Here is a 19,115-nt window from a genome sequence, read left to right as displayed (position 1 = left end):
ATAGTCTTCAACTGTTGTGGAAGCTTTATTGCATTTCTAAATGTACAGTCCTCTGGGGGAGGTTTGTAATAAGGTTATATAAATAAATTAACTTAATTTTGACTGGATTGTTTTTGTGTGCAGGCTTATTAGCTGTCGCACTTGGTGCATAGGCAAATAATTTTAAATTGAAATTGTGGGAAAAATCCATCATGAGAGACTGAAGGTTCATTAACAATCAGTAGTGTAGACATTAGAACACATGCATCCCTGACAATAACAACAAACATCAGCTGGGAGCGACGTGACGAGGGGGGAGCTGTTGCCAAGAGGGAATTAAAAATGCAATGAGTTTTTTTTTCCCTCTTTGTGGGCAAGAAGAAATATGAATACATGTTTTATGTCTCACTTGAATTTTCCTCGAGCAGATGCAGATAAAGACCATATGGAGCTGTTCAGGAAACAGGAGACATTTTGGCCTTCTCTGTTGTTTTGTTTTTCAGTCTGAATTTTGGGTTTAGAGCATCTCCCATCTGTCCAACAACAGGGCACAGATGTTAATGAGCTTCTTGGACAACAAGAAGAGTTATCCACGAAATTACTTCATCATGTGCAGACAACACGGCACTAGGCATGTTTATTGCACTGAAATTTTAGCTTTAAAGTTGATTTAATATCAGTATCCTGGATTAACAATACTGGTAAAGAAAAATAACAAATCACTTGAGCCTGATATAACTACATTTCTTAGTGGAAGCCAAAATGGAAGCTACCATATTAGAAACATGTGAAATTTCATGCCTGAGTTGTGTTTGTAAAAGTGTTACGAGGATGCCTACGGCGCAAGGAGAAAATATTGGTAGCTGCAAGACAGAGGCAACAAAAGAAGCTGATGCTGCTTGGGGAGGGGTGTTGAGGAATGGCGCTCTCTCAGTCTGGCTTTAACTGTCTCATAAATCCTGAATGCCAGTGTGATGCCAATTAGCAACCATCTGACTGATGAAAACAAGACTCCAGAGGAATTTTGACCAATTGGCAGGAGGTTAACCAGGATGCGGGTACAACACAAACATGTGACAGTCAAGTCAGTAGTTTGAGGTAAAAAGGCCACATACCTAACATTTCTGTTTGGCTTCTTGTCAATAATGACAACAGTGGTGGGGAAACAGTCTTTTAACACAGAAACTGTTGTGGCTCTGCAATGTAGCTATTCAGAGAAGCTAACAAAAGATACAGTGCAGATCAGACAAAATATGGCCTTGCAAGTCCACAACAACAGCTGACTGGGGAGTTCATTTCTAAGCATGGGCATTAAAATACCATTAACTCCGTAGTTATGAAACACCTGTCTAAAAAAAAAAAGAAGAAAAGAAAGAAACATATAAATTCATATCAGAAGCCTAGGGACATGTCTGACTACTTCTGCTGGTCTGCCCCAGGCACACTGGGGCTAAGTAAGCATCTCTCAGACCATAATGAGCAGAAGGACCGCTGAGCGCATTAAGAGACAGGACTGTGCCTCATGGTAATGTGCCATTTCATTACACTTTCTGACAGTGCTGGTTGCTTGCTCCAAGCATTTCCTTTGTTTGTTCAGTTACTCAGCTCCATTGAAGGTAATGTGGGTTACATAAATACTGGCGACAGTCTGAGGAGGAGTCTTCCAGACTCTTCTAATGCACGCCATATTCTAAGAACTGTTGGTCTCCTTGCGGTTGAGAAATCAGAGAGGTAAGAAAATAAAGAGATGAGAGATGGAAATTTGGCTGGATGGTCTCTTGATTTATCGTCTCTTTGGCAAGATCATGGTCACTTTTTTTCCCTTTTTTTGTTTTATGACAGTTGAGGATTTCCTGTCTTTATTCTCACATCGTCTGTCTTGGAAAATGTTCAGTGTATTGAAAATCACTTGAATAATAGGGTTTCCACAAATAGTACAGCCAAAAGTCATCAGTAGATGATTTATTTTTCCTAAAAGTTGTCAGAATACCACATAACAACAGCAGCAAACAGTGGTCATTATCTCTCTGGTTGTTACCTGGAGTCCTTCTGCAATTTTCAAGAGTAAACAAAGAAGCAAAGAGGAAATTATAAATCCCTTCAAACATGATAATTTTTTTAGTTCTAAGAGAAAGCATGGTCACCTGTAGAAGTAGGAACAGCCTCGCACTGTGTTGTGTGTGAAATGCTCTTGGCTCTTTTCGTTCCCAAAGTCCTCCAGGGGGTCGGACCACAGCAGGTCGCACATTGGTCCGTATGCCGGAGGCTCTTTGAATCTGTCTAGCTGTGGAGGAAAAAATGTGAACACTTCTCAGCCTCTTTGACTGGAAAAAATGCACAGAGAAATTATACAGCTTCTTCTGTGAGTATCGAGCTGGCAATGATTGCAATCGTGACTAGCATTCACTGAAGTGATATTCATTTCTATTCAAAGAGGAAAGAAGTGGAATATTTATGATTTACAGTATGGATAACATGTCAAAGACTCCACAAATCTTTCAGGACCTGTCTTGTTTTGGAAAGACATGAAGCCAAACTTTGTGGCAGCCATTCTTTTGGATCAATGAACATTAATTCAGCCAAGCTCTTTCTCGAACAAAAGCTCATAGGTTACTGAATGAGCGGCATGATGGACACTTCAGTAGTGGAAATTCTATTATGCGTGCCCTCTGATTGCAGCCATAAAATCCATTTGAAATTATTGAATTAGTGTGAAATCAGAATCAGACTCTTCAAACATTTTTTATTCAGTGGGAGGACAAGAACAGATCTTATAATCCCACAAGTCCTGAGCAGTGTTAGAGACAGATCTGAGAGAATGACTTCATATATTACTAGCTAGGTTGTTATTTTCAAAGCACATCATGCCAAAATGAAAATAGTCCCCCCCCCATTAAATTTGAATGAATGCAGAAAATACACAGATAGGACAGGAAACTAAAATTTCAACAAATTATCTGTATTTTTAAAGCCATTAACAGCCACCTGGTGTTAAACCCACACACACTGAAGCTTTATGAAATTAAAGAGAAAATTGTCTGAAATCACACATACTTTCCTGATGTCGTCAAGATTTGTGATTTCTGGAGACAGTCCTCCGTGTACACACAGGAACTGCTGGTTCATAAGTGCAGCCAGGGGGAGGCAGTCGAAGGCGTCCATACATGCGTCATATACCCTCTCTGAATACTTAATTCTACCTGTCATGGGGGGAAACAGGGCAGGGAAAAGAAAGCATGCCAAGTCAAACAACGCAACTCTCATACATTGGGGCAGTGTTCTGTCCTGGGACGGAAAGGCTTTTCAAAGTACCAAAAAACTTCCCAATCGCATTTTAAAAAACACCACAATTTCACAGCGCCTTTGTGTTTTTTGGGGGTTTTTTTTCTCGGTCTGAGTCCAAGAGAAATAGCTCTGACATGTGTAAATATTAAGAAGGGCAAAAATGTGACTGAATCCTGTACCACGCCAGAGGGCACTTTTAAGTGAGCATTTGAGGTCACTGGCTGAGCTGGACATATAATTAACAGCTTTTAGAAAGAATAACTCTATTCTCCTCCCACTCTGTATAGAACATAACAGACTTGGACTCAGCTTGGATCAAAGGTATTACGAAAAGGAAAAATCAAAAGAAAAAAGAACTGCATTACTTACATTCCTGCTTAAATGTGAAATACTCTGTTAAATGTCTACATTCATGATTCCCACGCAGCAAAAACAGTGTTTTGGGGTACAGGATCTTTAAGGCCCACAAGTACAGCACACACTGAAACAAAGAAGAACAAAAAGCAGTGAGGAAGGGTTAGCTCTTCATCTTTAAATAACACTGGCAATAAAACAGCAAGTCTGACTTTGTCATCTTCAAAGTGTGGCATAATACAAGCATTTCTGCTTATGATGAAACATTCATGCAGTACTGTACATTTTGTGGCACATTTAAAGCTTGCTGAGAGAGCTGACAAACCTTCAGCAGAGCAATTGGACAACAGTTACACCGCACTCCATTAAAATATGTTTTATTAATAGAGGTATCATGTTCTAGATGATGGGATGGCAAGACATATACATACAACTCCTCAAGTTAAATAAATTTACTGTGCTTCATATTACGATCATTTTCAATTCACAACCCCTAAGCCACATTATGACATTTGCTATCCAGGCTACATGTAAAATTATTACTAAAGCTTATTACCCCTCAAAAATCTGTAGCCCGATTTGATCTAGACTCAAAGAAAATTATTTATAAACACTGCCTTGGTTGGGCACATTCTGTGTTCAACACTTGATTAAACGTTCATGAGGACAAAAGCATATACACATACTCACTTCAATACTGAAATACCCTCTGTCAACATAGTCCCCCAGGAAAAGGTAGCGCGTGGATGCTGGTGATCCTCCAACTTCAAACAGCTTCATCAGGTCAAAGAACTGACCATGGATGTCGCCACACACTGAAATGAGACAGAAAGAGGAACAAAAGCAAATCGATTATTTTTACGGCTGAGAAACAACAGATAAAGGCCTCTCCAACCTGGGCCTGAAGCTTTTTGTTTATTTCCTTATTTTCTATCAGATGCCAATAACTATCCCACTAAATCTGGAATACAAGACTATAAAGGATTTTGTGTTGTCCTTTACTTTGGAAAAACCTACTGCCATTCTTAATTATGGAGACATTTTATCTGGCAGTTTACTATATAATCCTTATTGTGAGGGACCACTGCTGCTTGTCAGCTCTACAGCCTAGGCTTACTTCCGGAAATTACAAAAACAAAACACCAGAAAACAACCCCAAAATGATTCTGTTTTGTGCCATACAAGACAAATTGTGGCTGCACTAACATTTAATCTAACTCTGTTCCATTCAAAAATATGAGACTATAACCATAAATCATTGTACCAGGCAAAGGGGCCTTGTAGGAACATTTGTTAGACGTTAAAATAAATTTTATTCAGATGTCACAACATAAATGCATAGAAATGTTGTTTGGATCTTTGTGCCGCAGTTGTCTTCTCATACATCACAAAAACAAGCTTCAATGTGCATTTTCTTGTCTCGTTTTCCCACCACATCCTTATTGGTCTGTTTATAACTCCAAGGGGTTCCAACGAGTAAGAGTTAATTTGAACACCTACTCTTGCCAAATACACTAAAAGTTGATTGGCCGAAACCACTGGATATCTTACAGAAGTATTCACGAGTAAACATGTGCCATTAAGTTAACTGTGATTACAAACCTAGCTTGTCATAGCAATTGCAAACAGATAATCACTATAAACAAGCTCACCTCCTCCAAATACTGCAGACAGTCTGTTACTCCTCTTAAATTCTCACAAATGCCAGCACAGTAAGCACAGCTAGTTCCTCCATATCGCCAAATTTATGCAGTCTAGTGTCATATCAATTCTGCACGGTGTAGCAGCTAGCTGTTAAATACTGTCAGGGAAGTGTTTGAGGGCGACCACGTCCACACCAGAAATCAGCAACCGCAAATCATTCCACCTGGATTGGTTTCCCATCATCCTATGTGACCCCATGCATTATAACTCCCTGGGGAGGCAAGAGGACCAGAGGCCACTGCAGGTTGGCTCCTTAGCAGCCATTGATTGGCATGTGAGGTCATCTGATTTAAAGCCTTCAGTCAATCTTGGGAATGGCTATTTTCACCTAGGTTCAAATTAATACTGATAACAACAAGAACGTGACTTATCAGGTTGTGAACTACAGTAACAATAATTACTGGCACTGCTGAGGCCCGGGCATCATCATTAGCAAAGCCAAAATGTTAATTGGCCTTACATCTCCATCACCACTGTAGCTTTTAATTGCTGACTTCTGAAAAAATATTCAACGACACAGCTCTTCTCTAAGCTGCCAATCCAGTTATTTCCAAATAACAGCAGTTCATGGTTAAAATATAAATAAATATGACAGTTACATCAGAGAATGAATGAATTAAGAAAATGGCATACGCGTACGCAAGAAACCATACAAAAGATCTGGGACTCACAGGTCTTTTTCTGCAGAGGGATGTAATACAAAAGCAAAGAAGAGCCTTGAACCTCAATTCCCAGCTTTGGACTTTCCCTGAGGAGAGGGAACAGTGTCAACACCACTGACAAATAATATATTCAGCTCAGTTCTGACCCAGGTTTAAACCAGTCTTCAAAACAAGGTTCCTTGGATTTATTCATTTTCAGTATTGCAATGGTTGTCGTAATCCTTTCTTTTCTTTCTTTAAAAATAAATAAATAAATAAATAAAAAAATCAGGCCAGTCGTGATGTAAAGGTTGCTATCCTGTTGGTTTGAATAAACCGGAATTAGCTGTAAGATTTTTTGCAACTCTTGTGCTAGATTGTGATCTAATCTGAGGAGCACCAGCCTTTCTTTTAGCAATGGGGTTTGCCGCTTTATGAAGTACATCTAGCAACAAGAATTACAATAACAGCGAGTGAAAAAGACTTTCAGAGAGATAGCCAATTAGTGGGAGCTCAAGGACAGTGTTGGAGAGCAATTATCTCAAGTTACGACTCTCGTGAGGCAGCTCAGAGGATCAGCTCTCCTTTGCTGTATCGTAAACCACTGTTTTAGCATTTGTCTTTTATTAAACCCACACTGTGTAGCGCTTTAAATCCACAGCAGGGGCCAACATCAAAAGGAGCCTTTTTATTTGTGTCCGATTTCTAAAAATGTCTTAACTCCCTCTTGCAATCAAGCCAAATCAACCACAAACATGAAGCCTTGGCCTTTTTCAAATTTGCTGTAAGGATCCTGGAAAATTTCTTTAATAGGGCAAAAAGTGGCTTAATCAATGCTTAAATAACTAATAATTCCAACTAATGTTTATTTAATTAAATTTTATTTTATTTTAGTAATGTTAACTGTATGTATTTGAATAAACAACACAAAATTCAATAAATTGATTTGTGCGTATGATTTTCCCTGAGCATATAGATATCATCTCAAGCCCTCAGTTAGAAAATCAGCACTGCTCTTCCTTTTTATTGTTCTACTCGCCAGATATTTGTGCATTATAGCAAAGGAGTGAAGCTTTGGACTTTGTATTGTGCTTCTTTTGATTAATCTAAATCCATTCCCTCCAGAGAAGCCTTTAATTTGGTAAAAAATATTAAATTCTATCAAAGGCCATTTGTTGAATAAATACAGGTGGATTGAGAGCAATATTGCTGATATTTTGCTTTATTAAATTTATGATTCAAATAATTATGTGAGCATTTATTACATTTACAATAAAAGTAGCTGTTTTACTCTAGGTGGTGAGGTAAAACAACCCCAACCTTAACAACTAAACTAGCACATTTTTATAACATCCTTTTGTGCATGCTGGCTCCCACTAAAGCTTCATCTTAGGGGGTTAATGTAGTAAAATGAGAATACACTTTTCAAAAAAAAAAAACAACACATTTTTTATTTTGCTTTACTCAGAACGCTCTGTGATGTTGATGCAGGTTATTGCTATGGAAACATCCCATTGGGATCCAATTCTTTCAACAATGGTAGCTTATATCATTTGAGGGTGGAAAACACATACAAGTCCACACTGCTGCTGACCTGATAAAGGACCTCTACCAGCCTCACTAGTGGCAACGAATGAAATGCATCTATTGTGCAGAGACGCACTGATGGATGCAATCCACATCCATGTCCTCTGTAAAGCAATTGCTTGAAGAACATTCACATTTAACTCAGCTCTTCAGTAAAAATCTGTCAGAAGCTATGACCACCAAGAGAGAGGTATTACAAAAAGGTAGTGTTTAAAGTTTTATGGGGAAATGTAGGGGCTAAATTAAAACCACATCAGCTTTTGAGCTTTTTCAAAGCTCTGTATTCACAGGGAGCAAAACAATATTTTCAGAAGTCAGCACAGCAGGACGGAGTCCAGTGAGGGAGTAAAAGGCTGCAATTTCACCTGAAGCACACATCAAACACTGTGTGTGGGAGGACGGCATCTCCAGCTGAGCTTTTGGAAAGCTGTCACTTGCTGGTGGAGAAAACAATGGGGTGACATGGCAATAGTGAGAGTTCAGTCACTGGCCAGAAACACCCAATGCGATGATCATGGTGCATTGTAGCTGCCTCATCTGTGCAGGTCTTGATGACACTGGTCGATGGAACTCAAACAGAAATGCCACACTCTGGGCTCTGCTTTATCACGGCAAACACACAATCTGTTCTAGTACACCTACACACATGCTTTGGCTCCCTCCCTCTTGTCACACAACACATTGAAAAGAGGTGAAAAGCCCACATAAGAAGAGCAGGTGGGAGTACATTATCTGGAGTGAAAAACAATTCGTTCTGGCCATCTCCTGCTTGTGTGCTAAAGTGATCTCCCTGAGTAGCAGCATATCAGCGGGCAGCAGCTATTGAGTGGGTGGCAGGCATTACACAACCTGGCTTCAGAACCTACACAGGCCACTCAAAAGGCAAGGCTCATTGAGTGAGAGAAATCCACGGTGAGGCAGACTGTGCCAGATCATGTTTTGATTGAGACTAGATGATAACAATACCCCAGGTTTTATAATGGCACTCTCTAAGAGCAAACGCTGTGCAGAGCAGGCGGAGGTGGAGTTTGCCATCTGTTAGCAACATTAATCTATATGCAATGTTTAAGAGGTTAGAGACAGAGTTGTATTAATTGAATGGCTGATTAATTCAAGTGTATTTCTTATTGTAAGACTGTTCCATAACAACATATTGAAAATTTTAATGGCTTTGTGATGCAGCACAGATGAAGCACTCAACACATTTTATTCATGAAACTATGATCATCATCATCATCAACAAGGTCTAACTGAGACTTTCTTAAGGTGCAGAACAGAAATTCCAGAACCAAGGTCTTAAAATTTTCTCATTAAGTATATATCACAATTTCAATACTAATATCTAATACTAAAAAACACAACCAGCTCAGGCAAATGCTTTTAGATATATTTCAGATTAAACATTGCAGATGAATAACATATTGTCCTCAATGTGTTTAATAATATGTTCGACAGGGTTGAGCACATGCAATGCAAGCAAGTATATAGATGGTGTAAAAAAGCTCATTGTTGCCGGTGATGTGGCTGTAGAAGCTCTGCTGAAGGGTGCCTTGTGCAAAGGCCATGGGAGCAGCTTGTACTCAGTGTCCTAAGCCAGCTCTGTTCGTCATATACACCCCTCCCTCCACGAAAACCCCACCTGCCATCTGGTCCAACTAGGAAGTGACTATCTGAGTGTGAGCAGCACAGAGAGGGGGAAAGATAGCTGACATGTCACGGTGCTTTGCATCCATGATAAATATTTACATACTAATTTGCTGACCATGTGTTACGTTGGAATGGGAGGTGTGCCGACAGAGCGAGGGAAAAAAAAAACAAAACAAAAAAACAGCCATGAGTATGACACAGAAAGGTAAAACATGGTAGACAGAGGGAGAAGAGTGCAGAGAGAAACAAAGAAATGTTTCGAACTTAATGTGTGTGAGTTGAGGGGCGTGCTCGAGAGGGAGACACAGTAGGATTGAAAGCACGCGCAACAGAGAAATCCTTGTTCAAAAGGACTACTGAGTGGGAGAGGGGTTGAGACAGGGGTGTCGCGTGGGAGTGAAAAGAACTGCTTCATGCAACACTCGTGTACATGAGTGTGCGCGCTGAAACACACTTGCAGCTTCTCAGGATCTTCCACTTGTAGACAGAACAGGAGCTGAAAAGACATGTCTGCTGGTGACCGAGCTTCTTAGAATTTAACTGGAAATCGTACTGATACAGATAGTGATTGTAAAAGCTTGTTTATAGTGCAGAAAATGGTCAGATCAAAGCAGGAAATTGAGTAATGTTTTCATATCCTGCAATAGACTCCAATGCATGACATTAGTCAATAATCATACTGCCCACACTTTGGGCCCACAAGAATTGTCAGATTTGAATCTACAAATTACTATCCAAACATTTTACTGTCACTTTAAGAGATTTTTTGTTACCAAACACACGCATGGTGAGGCCTTGAAAGATCACAGCTTTTCCTTCAGTGCATATATGTTCAATACTCACAAATAGTCCATTGTCTCACCATGAAAATGAACTTATTTTAGTGGTTTTTGGTTTAAACTGGAAAATCGGTACAATTTCAGTTTCACTCTGAATCCGGATACAATTTGTTTGGCTACAGTGCTGCACAGCTCAATTTTCTTTTCATCTCTCTGTGTTGTGTAAACAGTGATACTTTGTCATGTACGTGAATCACTCAAAAGCTTTAAAGAAAGCTGGTTATGTGTAGACATGGCTAAATAAACAGAAACCCTGCTGTTTATTAGGATTTTTCTTAATCTTTTACTTATGTGCTTGCAAATCCAAAAACAGAGGAACCACATCACGCTTATGATTGCATTTTTTTCTTAAGCTTCATTCTCTTATGCAGCTAGGCGGGATATTATTTTATCATAATTGCCTCAGTAACACTGCAGACCCATACTTTTGTCTAAAAGAGGCCCTTGCATTCATGAATTTAAGCATGAGCGAATCCTGCCAAATATGAGAATGGACCTCTCTGTATGACTATATTTTGGGAATGGTCTCATATTTGGAAATGATGAGGTTGCTGTATATCCTTTGGGTATGTCTCTGCCTCTGATTACAACAACATCAAAGAACCTCATCAGAAAGTCTAATGGAGGAACAGGGCACTTGACCAAGAAGAAAGACAACAATAGATGGACTGGATCTGTACATATGCATCAGTGAGCCTCCTACAACAGTATGTCCGTTCTGAGAGGTTGGGATGAACCGGCTGTAATTCAGTTTCAGGGCACTTCAGAGATAAATTCTCATAAAAAAAAAAACAAAACCCTGAAACAAATAATTGATGAATATGTTAGCTTACTGTGTAATGCCTTGGATAAAAGAAGGGAAATGTGTACTATAATTTTTCAAGGTTAGAAAGCATTTTTAAATTTGCCTGTGAGTGTTAAAACTATGCTCAATATTATGACATGAACTAAACTTGTCTGAATGCTCAAAAAAAAAAAAAAAATACTCATTGTTATGGCTAGCTACATGGCCCGCATGTAGCCTGAAGGCACAATGACTCAATTAAGAGAGTTTAGTCTAGATAGAGCTGTATGCTCTTATGCCTGTTGAGAGCAGAGACTGTGTGTTTCTATCCAACTCATGCAAGTTATCCAAATATCTTGATACATAACAGCAGAAAAGCCTGCAAAACGTCTATTAGTTTGCATATTGTGCCACTTGATATCTGTTTCATGTAGTTAATTATTCTGATAGGCATTACAGTCATTAACTGTCTTAAGAAACATAACTCAGTGCAGGTATAAATCTCTGTTTTAGGTGTTCCATTTATATGTGGACAGCTTGAAGTTCAGATGTCTTGAGTTCACCAAAATTTGTCCCAACACAATCTCAAAATTAAGCAAAAATATTTCACAGTTTCACTTTAGAGCTCTGCGTAGCATTGATTGCTCAGCCCCCTTTCTCCCTGCTCACACTCATATGTCTATTTGGGCTATAAACAACAACACATATGTTTTGTTTGCATACAAAGTAGGAAAGTGAGGTCTAAACAGGAAACAAACAGGGAAGGAAATTGTGAGACCGAAAAACGCTGCTTAACGTACAACAGTACGTAAAGTAAGACACAAACCTGTGGGGAATACATGTGTTCATGTGCAGATTAAAAAAAAAAATCAATAATTGTGACAGAGCATGATGGTAGTGACCTCACACTGCACTGACCTCTCAGAAGAAAAAAAAAAAAAAAAACTAATTTACTGGTGGTGATTCCAGCTGCATGTGAACAAACACAAAGTGCCATATTTGACTCTTGACCTGTCACAGGAGCCTCGATGTCCAGCAGGTTCTTCTCTGAACGCAGGATTGCGGCACCCTCTCCGATGAGCCTCAGAGCCACCGCTTCCTCCACACGGCCCTCCTTGGTTAGGTGAGCTTTCAACACATCCACTTTGGGCTTCCCATCACTGTCAAACACTTCTTTAGCTGTCAGCCGGTGACTGGGGGGGAACGGGACAGCTGCAAGGGTAAAAAAACAAAAAACAAAAAAACAATCATTATGGCTGTTATATTTACAGTGCAGTGCTTTAATACATTTTACTGATGTAGGGCTTATGAGTTAGCTCCGGATCACTGTGAAAACAGCTGTTTGATTACCAGGAACTATGTACTTTCCAGGGGATCAACTCCCAGCAGGAGTGAGTGTTCACTCCCATGCTTCCCGCCCTCCCTCTGAGACAATTTACCAGATTGCTGCTATGATCTCTGAGTCATTCAATATTTCAATATTTGTAACAGACCCACACAATTTCTAGTTTCCTCTTTGCCACATTCATAGCAAAGGAGATTACAGTTTGAAAATGAAAGAAAGAAGTGATATCTGTTTGATCAGCATAAAAAGGTTTTCATATGTGGACAAAGTCTAAATTAAGTGATTATATTATCTTGCAAGGTTTAATGTGTAACCACATCTATATTTAAACATGCTTTATGTGCATGATTAGAACGGTAGAGACATAATCTTGAGTCTGGCACACATGTATTTATTAACTGCAATTATTTGAAAGAGTAACATTTATTACTATTTTTGTCTTGAAGACCAAGACGTCAACATCTCTGTAAATGTCAACTAGCCACAGTCAGCAGCTTTAAAAGGGAAAGATTTTTGCAGCAATTTCAGATGCTCCAGTATTATATGACTGACTCGGGCTCAAAAGGCTGAATCCTGTTTGCCTTTTTAATTAAAAGAGTACGCTATCAAACAAAGGAGAAGAATTAGATGTTGGACATTTTCTATCCATATAGCCCAGTGATACAGATTTTAAATGAAAGATATCATCTTTTAAGGAGGGATAAATATGTGGCAGTTTGTTAAAAAGATACTCATGTCACAGATATGGATATTAGGAGTTTGACATATTCATCAAAGGAACTTAACTTATTTTCATCAAATCAACATAGGTACTTTTTACTGTTTCCACCTAGGAAAAAGCCAGTGTGTTCATATTTCCTTTCCACAAGCCCCTCATGAACATTTTACTGACTGACAGAAAGAGTACAAAAAGGTCATAATTAAAGACCACATCCTGCGGACTGCTTCACAGACTTTAAAAAATAAGAATTAATGTCCACTTGCAGACTTTGCATGAATACACAAGTGTAACTAATGTACTAAGACACTAATAGTGTTGAGCTGGCGGTTGTTCATGTGTGTATGTGCATTAACACCCATCCAACCCAAAGGTGGTAATTGGGCCTGCACTTTATCTGTGTCAAACTGTGCTTCGTGACAGATGATATTTGGGCTCTCAAATGTGGTAGTTAAAGCTTTCTAACAGGTGTATGTTGGAACTTCAGATAGATTGGACTTGCACACTTTAAAGACAACTTTGTGTCCATCTTACTCTGACCTACAACCTAGAACATTTTCAAATCTGCATACTCAAAATCAAAATCCTGAAAAACAACCAATGCTAGTTTTTCCAAATAATAAAAATGGTGTCTTCCCACAGGTATCTGGGACACTCAGAAATCAGCATCTCAGATAGAATTACCCAAGGCCCCACGTTGGCCTCCTCTCAGCACCTGCTATGCAACTTTAGCCCAAGGCGAACGCCTTGGGGCAGGAATGACTACACTACGATAGCCCCTAGGATGTATGACGCATGTATTACCGCTGTTCAACTATGTTGAGTGTGTTTGGGGACATTTTCCTGCCTGAGCAGAGAGCCTATGCTTTAAACATGACATCTGGATCAAAACTTTGTTTCATGCCGCCAATATTCAACAATGATTAAAATCATAACAAAATAAATAAATAAAAATCCCTTTTCTTTTTTTTTTAAGTTGACTGCCAGGGTTGTCAGATATGGGAATATGGGTAAGGCACTTAGCTTATTTTTCTTAGCTGACATTGTTAACCAATTAAGCAATACTGCGGTAACGGGCAAATTCCCAGGACAGTCGACAACAACTATGGATTTGGGTCCAACTTTGTGAGACTTAACCAAATAATAAAAATCCTTGCTAAAATGTATTCTCTTTGTGTTGAATATTAGCTGACAGCAGACGTCTGTAGTCAGGCAGATCTGAAATGTAAACATGGAGAAATATAATTCTTTGAGATGAGCGACTAGCAAATTTACAGGAGACTGGTGTTATCAGAGTAACTGTGGAATCTGACTGAGATACATCTCCTCCCACTAGGGTGACAAAAAATAACACATTCTACTACTCAAACATAAAAGAATAACATTATACTTTAATAGAAACTACTTGTGTGGAAGCTGTGGTTGTTGGCGCGCGGGTAACCATTCAACACATCATCCCTCCATTTCCTACAGCTGTGACAATGGAAACACTGTGAACTTTCCCTCTTGTGGAATTTCTAATAGCCCCCTAATTAACAAGAGTAACACCCACCCCTGCCAAAATATTACATGGCACATTGTAATGGTAGGTTCTACACGCTCAAGAAAAGGCGGTACTCCTAGGACAAAAAAGAAAAGTCATAAGCTCAAGGAAAAGCTCAACATGGATTAAGAAGTCAGTTAAGGAAGAAATGTCATCAAAGCTTAGTTGTGTTCATTTTTATTGGAACAGGGAAATAAATAGTAGTGTCTGTTATTGAATTATATAATGGGCCTCATCATTCTCAGCCAGTACAGTAATTAGCCATTCAAATACAAGTTATACTAACAGTCAATATCCGACATAATGAAATGGCAAAATCTCGACCCATTTCCTCCCCAACAAGAGTATCAGAATCTTCTCATACAGCAATTGTTGATATAGATGATATATCGATATAGAAATCACTCTGAGCATCTATCCATCCTTTCATGCAGAACTTCAATAGCTGTGGGGGCATAAATTGACCAGAGGTGATCAGTCTGCAACTTGGGTATGACTCAAAAACGGTCTCCATTAGCCGCTTGTTTTCGCCTTCATTCATTTCACCATTTCCATGTTCATCACCGTTATGTAACTCGGAAATTGCACTGCTGCTTCGAATCCAGCATCAGAGAAAACTAAAGAGAGGATGACGAAAAAAACAAAAACAAAACAACAACTCTGATTTAACCCACCTGGGTAATTTTTCTCAGATTAGCATTGTAATATCCTGGCTACATATAAAAGCCATCCATCAGCCATTAGGTTTAAAGACTAAAATATTACTAACCTTCTGGAGGACATGTTAAATCCACTTTTAAGTTTATTTATACTATCCTGTGTTTGTCCTGGAGATCTATAATCACTTAATGATTTCCTTTGACACTGGATTAACAGAGTCTGAAGTCTTGAACTCACAAAGGTTTAGGACGGCACTGGTGGCAGCTACCTTTGTTCATACATCAACTGTGAATGGAATAATTACCACAGATTATAGGACATACTGAGATGTGATTCTTGAGAAACCCACACCACCGGGTGCAGCGCATCGGAAACTGCTGAGAGGCAGTGGGAAAATGGGCAGCTTGAAACTTTCAGGTTGGTGTAGCTCAGCACTAATGCGATCTCTCTGAGGAATGAGACAGCGGGAGGTGTGCAGTCATATGGCGCTGGACAGATCAGCTTAATTGGAGAAAGTGAGACAGACTGTTGCAGAGCTCACCAAGCAGCCTCTGGCTTCATTTAGTAAAGAACACGGAGTGCAACTGTGAGTCTGGCCTGGACTGGCAGTTCAGACGTCTACAATTCCTGCACATCACTTTCCCTCCTGGCCTTGATAGCGGTCTGACAGTCCTGTGTACTAACCCTAACAGTGCAAACACAGCAAACATCAGTGCTGTCACATCCAGCCATATTCAGGAAACATTTCTAGCGGCCTTCCAAATTTTGTTTCATAATATCCAAATAATCATAATAGTTTTGCACAAAATATATTTAAAATTAATCCACATCTAAAGAGTGTCAATTTGCCAGTTTGTGGCAGGGAGGTTGCCCAAGGCAGTCAGGAAGAGCAATTTCTCTGCCAATGACTGCCACTGCTTGAAAAATAATAAGTTGGCAGTGTCCAAGCCAGAGAGGCAGCATGGTGGTTTCAAGTGACGGTGACGGTGTTAGCACTGTTGCCCTACAACACAAAGGTCGCGGGTTCGGTTTCCAGGCCTGGGGCCTGTCTGTGCGGATTTTGCATGTTCTCCCCATGCAGACTTCTCCCTGTGCATGTTGTTCCTGTGATATGTGGGTTTCCTCCCACCATCCAAAGACATGGACTGATGACTAAATTGTCCGTAGGTTTTAGTGTCTGTAGTTGTTTGTCTCTGTCTGTCTCTGTGTGTTGGCCCTGCGATGGACTGACCTGTCCAGGGTGTACCCCACCCTCACCTAATGTGAGCTGAGACTGGCTCCAGCACCTCCCCACATTGGGTGAATGAATGAATGAATGAATGTCCCAACTAGATTGGGATTGTGGCCAGTGAGTGGGAAATGATAAAAAAAAGAACTGCTTTAAAACCATACAGATACAGCAGACTGCCTGGCATGAAAAGCAACAGCCTACGACAAAGTCCTAAAATTTTAAGGTCAGAAATCCAAGTTCTGCAATGCACAGCATCTTTCCATCAGATGCCGAATTGGCAATTCCAGGAAATTGCTGATGGAGCATGATGCAATGGGAGCCCTACTGGCATTTCGCTGTCCCGGAGACACAGGTTGTCACTGCCCATGTCAACCCCTCCTCGCCCTTCCACCACACAAGCCACTGTACCAGCAATTTTCCTCCCCCCAAGAATCAGCATGACCAGTGGAAATCTTGGCATAATCAACAGGGAGGGCAAACAAAACTATGAGCAAGTGCAAGAAAGGTCAGTTCGTACGAAGCATAGAACACCATTAGCAAGTCTGACCGCATAGTCAGATTGCTCTATGTTATTATGCAAAGGCAAAGCAGCGTGTCTGATCTGAAGAGTGATATTGATCTATAACTCTGCTTCCTTACTTGCATAAAGCAGTAATCACTACTTGCCTCGTCCATTTACCTTTTCAAGTGGTGTTATGCTCTAAGTCAGTAAGCTAGATCACTGTTTAGTGAATCAAGTGGAAACTCACTATCTGATCTACAGTGCAAGGTAAGACGGAGAGCACGACCAAAGCGGAGAAGTGTGCAAAAGTATTAGTCTGCAATACACAAGACAAAAATAGAACACTCCCCCAAACACTTAATGTACAATGTAGATGAAACATATGCAAAATGTGTAATATGGTCTGTTATTGGCCAAAAAAAATTCAATCACACTCAGGCTTTTTTCCCCCAATGGGAAGCATTTAAGTGATGGATCAGTCACAGAGGGTGGATCATGTGCAGCGGATGGCTGCCAAGTGTTGAATAGGACACCAACAGTTCGCAACTCACTCTCCAGTCATAAGCAGTTAATTAAATAACATATCAACACTGAATTAGAGCAGGATATGTTCATGCGTGCAGGCTGAACAGACCCTATGACAGTGTGTAGGTGGTAGGAACTGACAGGACAAACGGTGCACCATAAAGCACCTGAATTTCAGATGTCATCTGGCAACAGTTTCACTACATCAGTAAGACACTGCCACAGAGGCCTTTCAGAAGCTGATTATCTAACATGCATAATGCAAAAGATTGAGATCATATGGCTGTTAGCTGACAACAGAGTACTGCAGCAGCTGAACTATATAACACATTATATTGGGATGTGATGAATTATTTGCAAGGTCTACCTCACACACTGTATGTATATGCCAAGTCTGAAAGTGCATCTCATCTCGTCTTCAGAAATTCTTCCTCCATCTCCAGCTCATCTACAAAGCCTATGCAACACTGTCAATCATTAAATTAGCCAGCAGTAGTTGGAGATGGCATACTCCTGACTTACAATTAGGCCAATATGAATTCCAGGTGAATAAAAGAAGTCACCCTCAGTCCACAGTACAAACAGAGTTTTACAACACCAATGGGCGTGAACAATATTTATGGCTTATAGCTGCCATCTTACTTCAGTGATGATTCTTAAGCAAAGAAATCATAAAACTATAAGAGAAGGCTTGTCTCACAAGAAAACATCTGTTCTTTTGCTGTCTGTGAACAATGCGTGTGATTAGAAGCATTTACACTCCACATTTGGCATGAAAAAGAAAGCCAATATACTTTATGGTAATGGCTAAAGAAGTTGAGGATGAACTCTTGATCAGTTGGGCTCCTAAAGTTGTCTGGATAACAAATGGGGAGTGCTGTTTACAGATCTTGCAGATTTCCTTTTGTCTGTGCCAAAATCTGCTCTTTTAAACACTATGCACTTTATTGCAAACTTTAAGATGTTAATTCTGCAAAAACAAATATTAACAGGCTGAGCTGATGCAGCAGTTGATTCCATACACTTTCCATTTGCAATGCAACTCTATAAAACAAGTAGAGAAATTAACTCACGTTTTCCAATATCATGTAATGTGAAGATGTACTGAAGTGGAAGTCAACATACAGAACACAAGAGGGTTGCCATCTGGCATCAGAGAACAGAACAGAGATTCAAAAGGCCTACAGGCTTTAGGGCTAAGGTGGAAAGGTCACTTTGAAATTGGCGTGAACCTCTTTATGATGCATTAGTAGAGATAGAGGCCAGTCCTGAACAAAACGCTTAGCTGAGTGCAGCTTTGAAGCTCAGTGCTTTTGAGTCTTCCAATTATACTTATGCACAGCGAGGCAATGGAGTGGTTACCTCTGTTATCAAAGCAGGAAGGAGAGCAGAGCCAACAATACTTACCTGCTTGCTGGCACACAGACAAGGAGAGAAAAAGAAAAGGTGAAAAGAAGAAAAAGAGCAGAAGTGTCGATGAAGACTCTGGGGGCCTCATCCAGAGACCAATATCATGCTATGAAGGCTTGTAATGCTACGAGCCCAGTAGGTATTAGGGGCAACACGTTTAATTAATTGGGCACACAAAATATCAATCCTTCCCTTGAATAATTTGCTCCTTGTAATTAATAATCCATGGTCTTAAATTACGAGGTTGTTCCTTCAAATTACTCATTCATTCCCTCAAATTAGTGGTTTACCAGTTCAATATGCTACAGCAGCAGGAACTCAACTCACATGTTGTTGTTGTTAGTCTTGTTAGAAAGGAAAA

The 19,115-nt window shown here is 39.9% G+C and overlaps 1 protein-coding gene across 3 annotated transcripts in view; it reads right to left on the bottom strand.

Moving 5' to 3' along the window:
• LOC115058479 (serine/threonine-protein phosphatase 2B catalytic subunit alpha isoform) overlaps window positions 1-19,115 on the bottom strand; it is a 56,873-nt gene that overhangs the window by 21,389 nt on the left and 16,369 nt on the right. For 2 of the 3 annotated variants that reach the window (XM_029525811.1, XM_029525810.1), the window contains exons 2-6: window positions 11,832-12,032; window positions 4,309-4,433; window positions 3,634-3,745; window positions 3,034-3,179; window positions 2,124-2,263 (exon numbers count right to left, since the gene is read on the bottom strand). In XM_029525811.1, coding sequence (XP_029381671.1) covers window positions 2,124-2,263; window positions 3,034-3,179; window positions 3,634-3,745; window positions 4,309-4,433; window positions 11,832-12,032 — 724 coding nt within the window. Of the gene's footprint in view, window positions 1-2,123; window positions 2,264-3,033; window positions 3,180-3,629; window positions 3,746-4,308; window positions 4,434-11,831; window positions 12,041-13,883; window positions 13,928-19,115 lie in introns of those variants that run through there. The other variant, XM_029525812.1, reaches the window with a different exon arrangement.

The sequence above is a fragment of the Echeneis naucrates genome, chromosome 18, assembly GCF_900963305.1.
Source record: "Echeneis naucrates chromosome 18, fEcheNa1.1, whole genome shotgun sequence".
Taxonomy (NCBI): Eukaryota; Metazoa; Chordata; class Actinopteri; order Carangiformes; family Echeneidae; genus Echeneis; species Echeneis naucrates.
The sequence above is the reverse complement of the archived record's forward strand: the minus strand, read 5'-3'. Positions and strand labels throughout refer to the sequence as shown.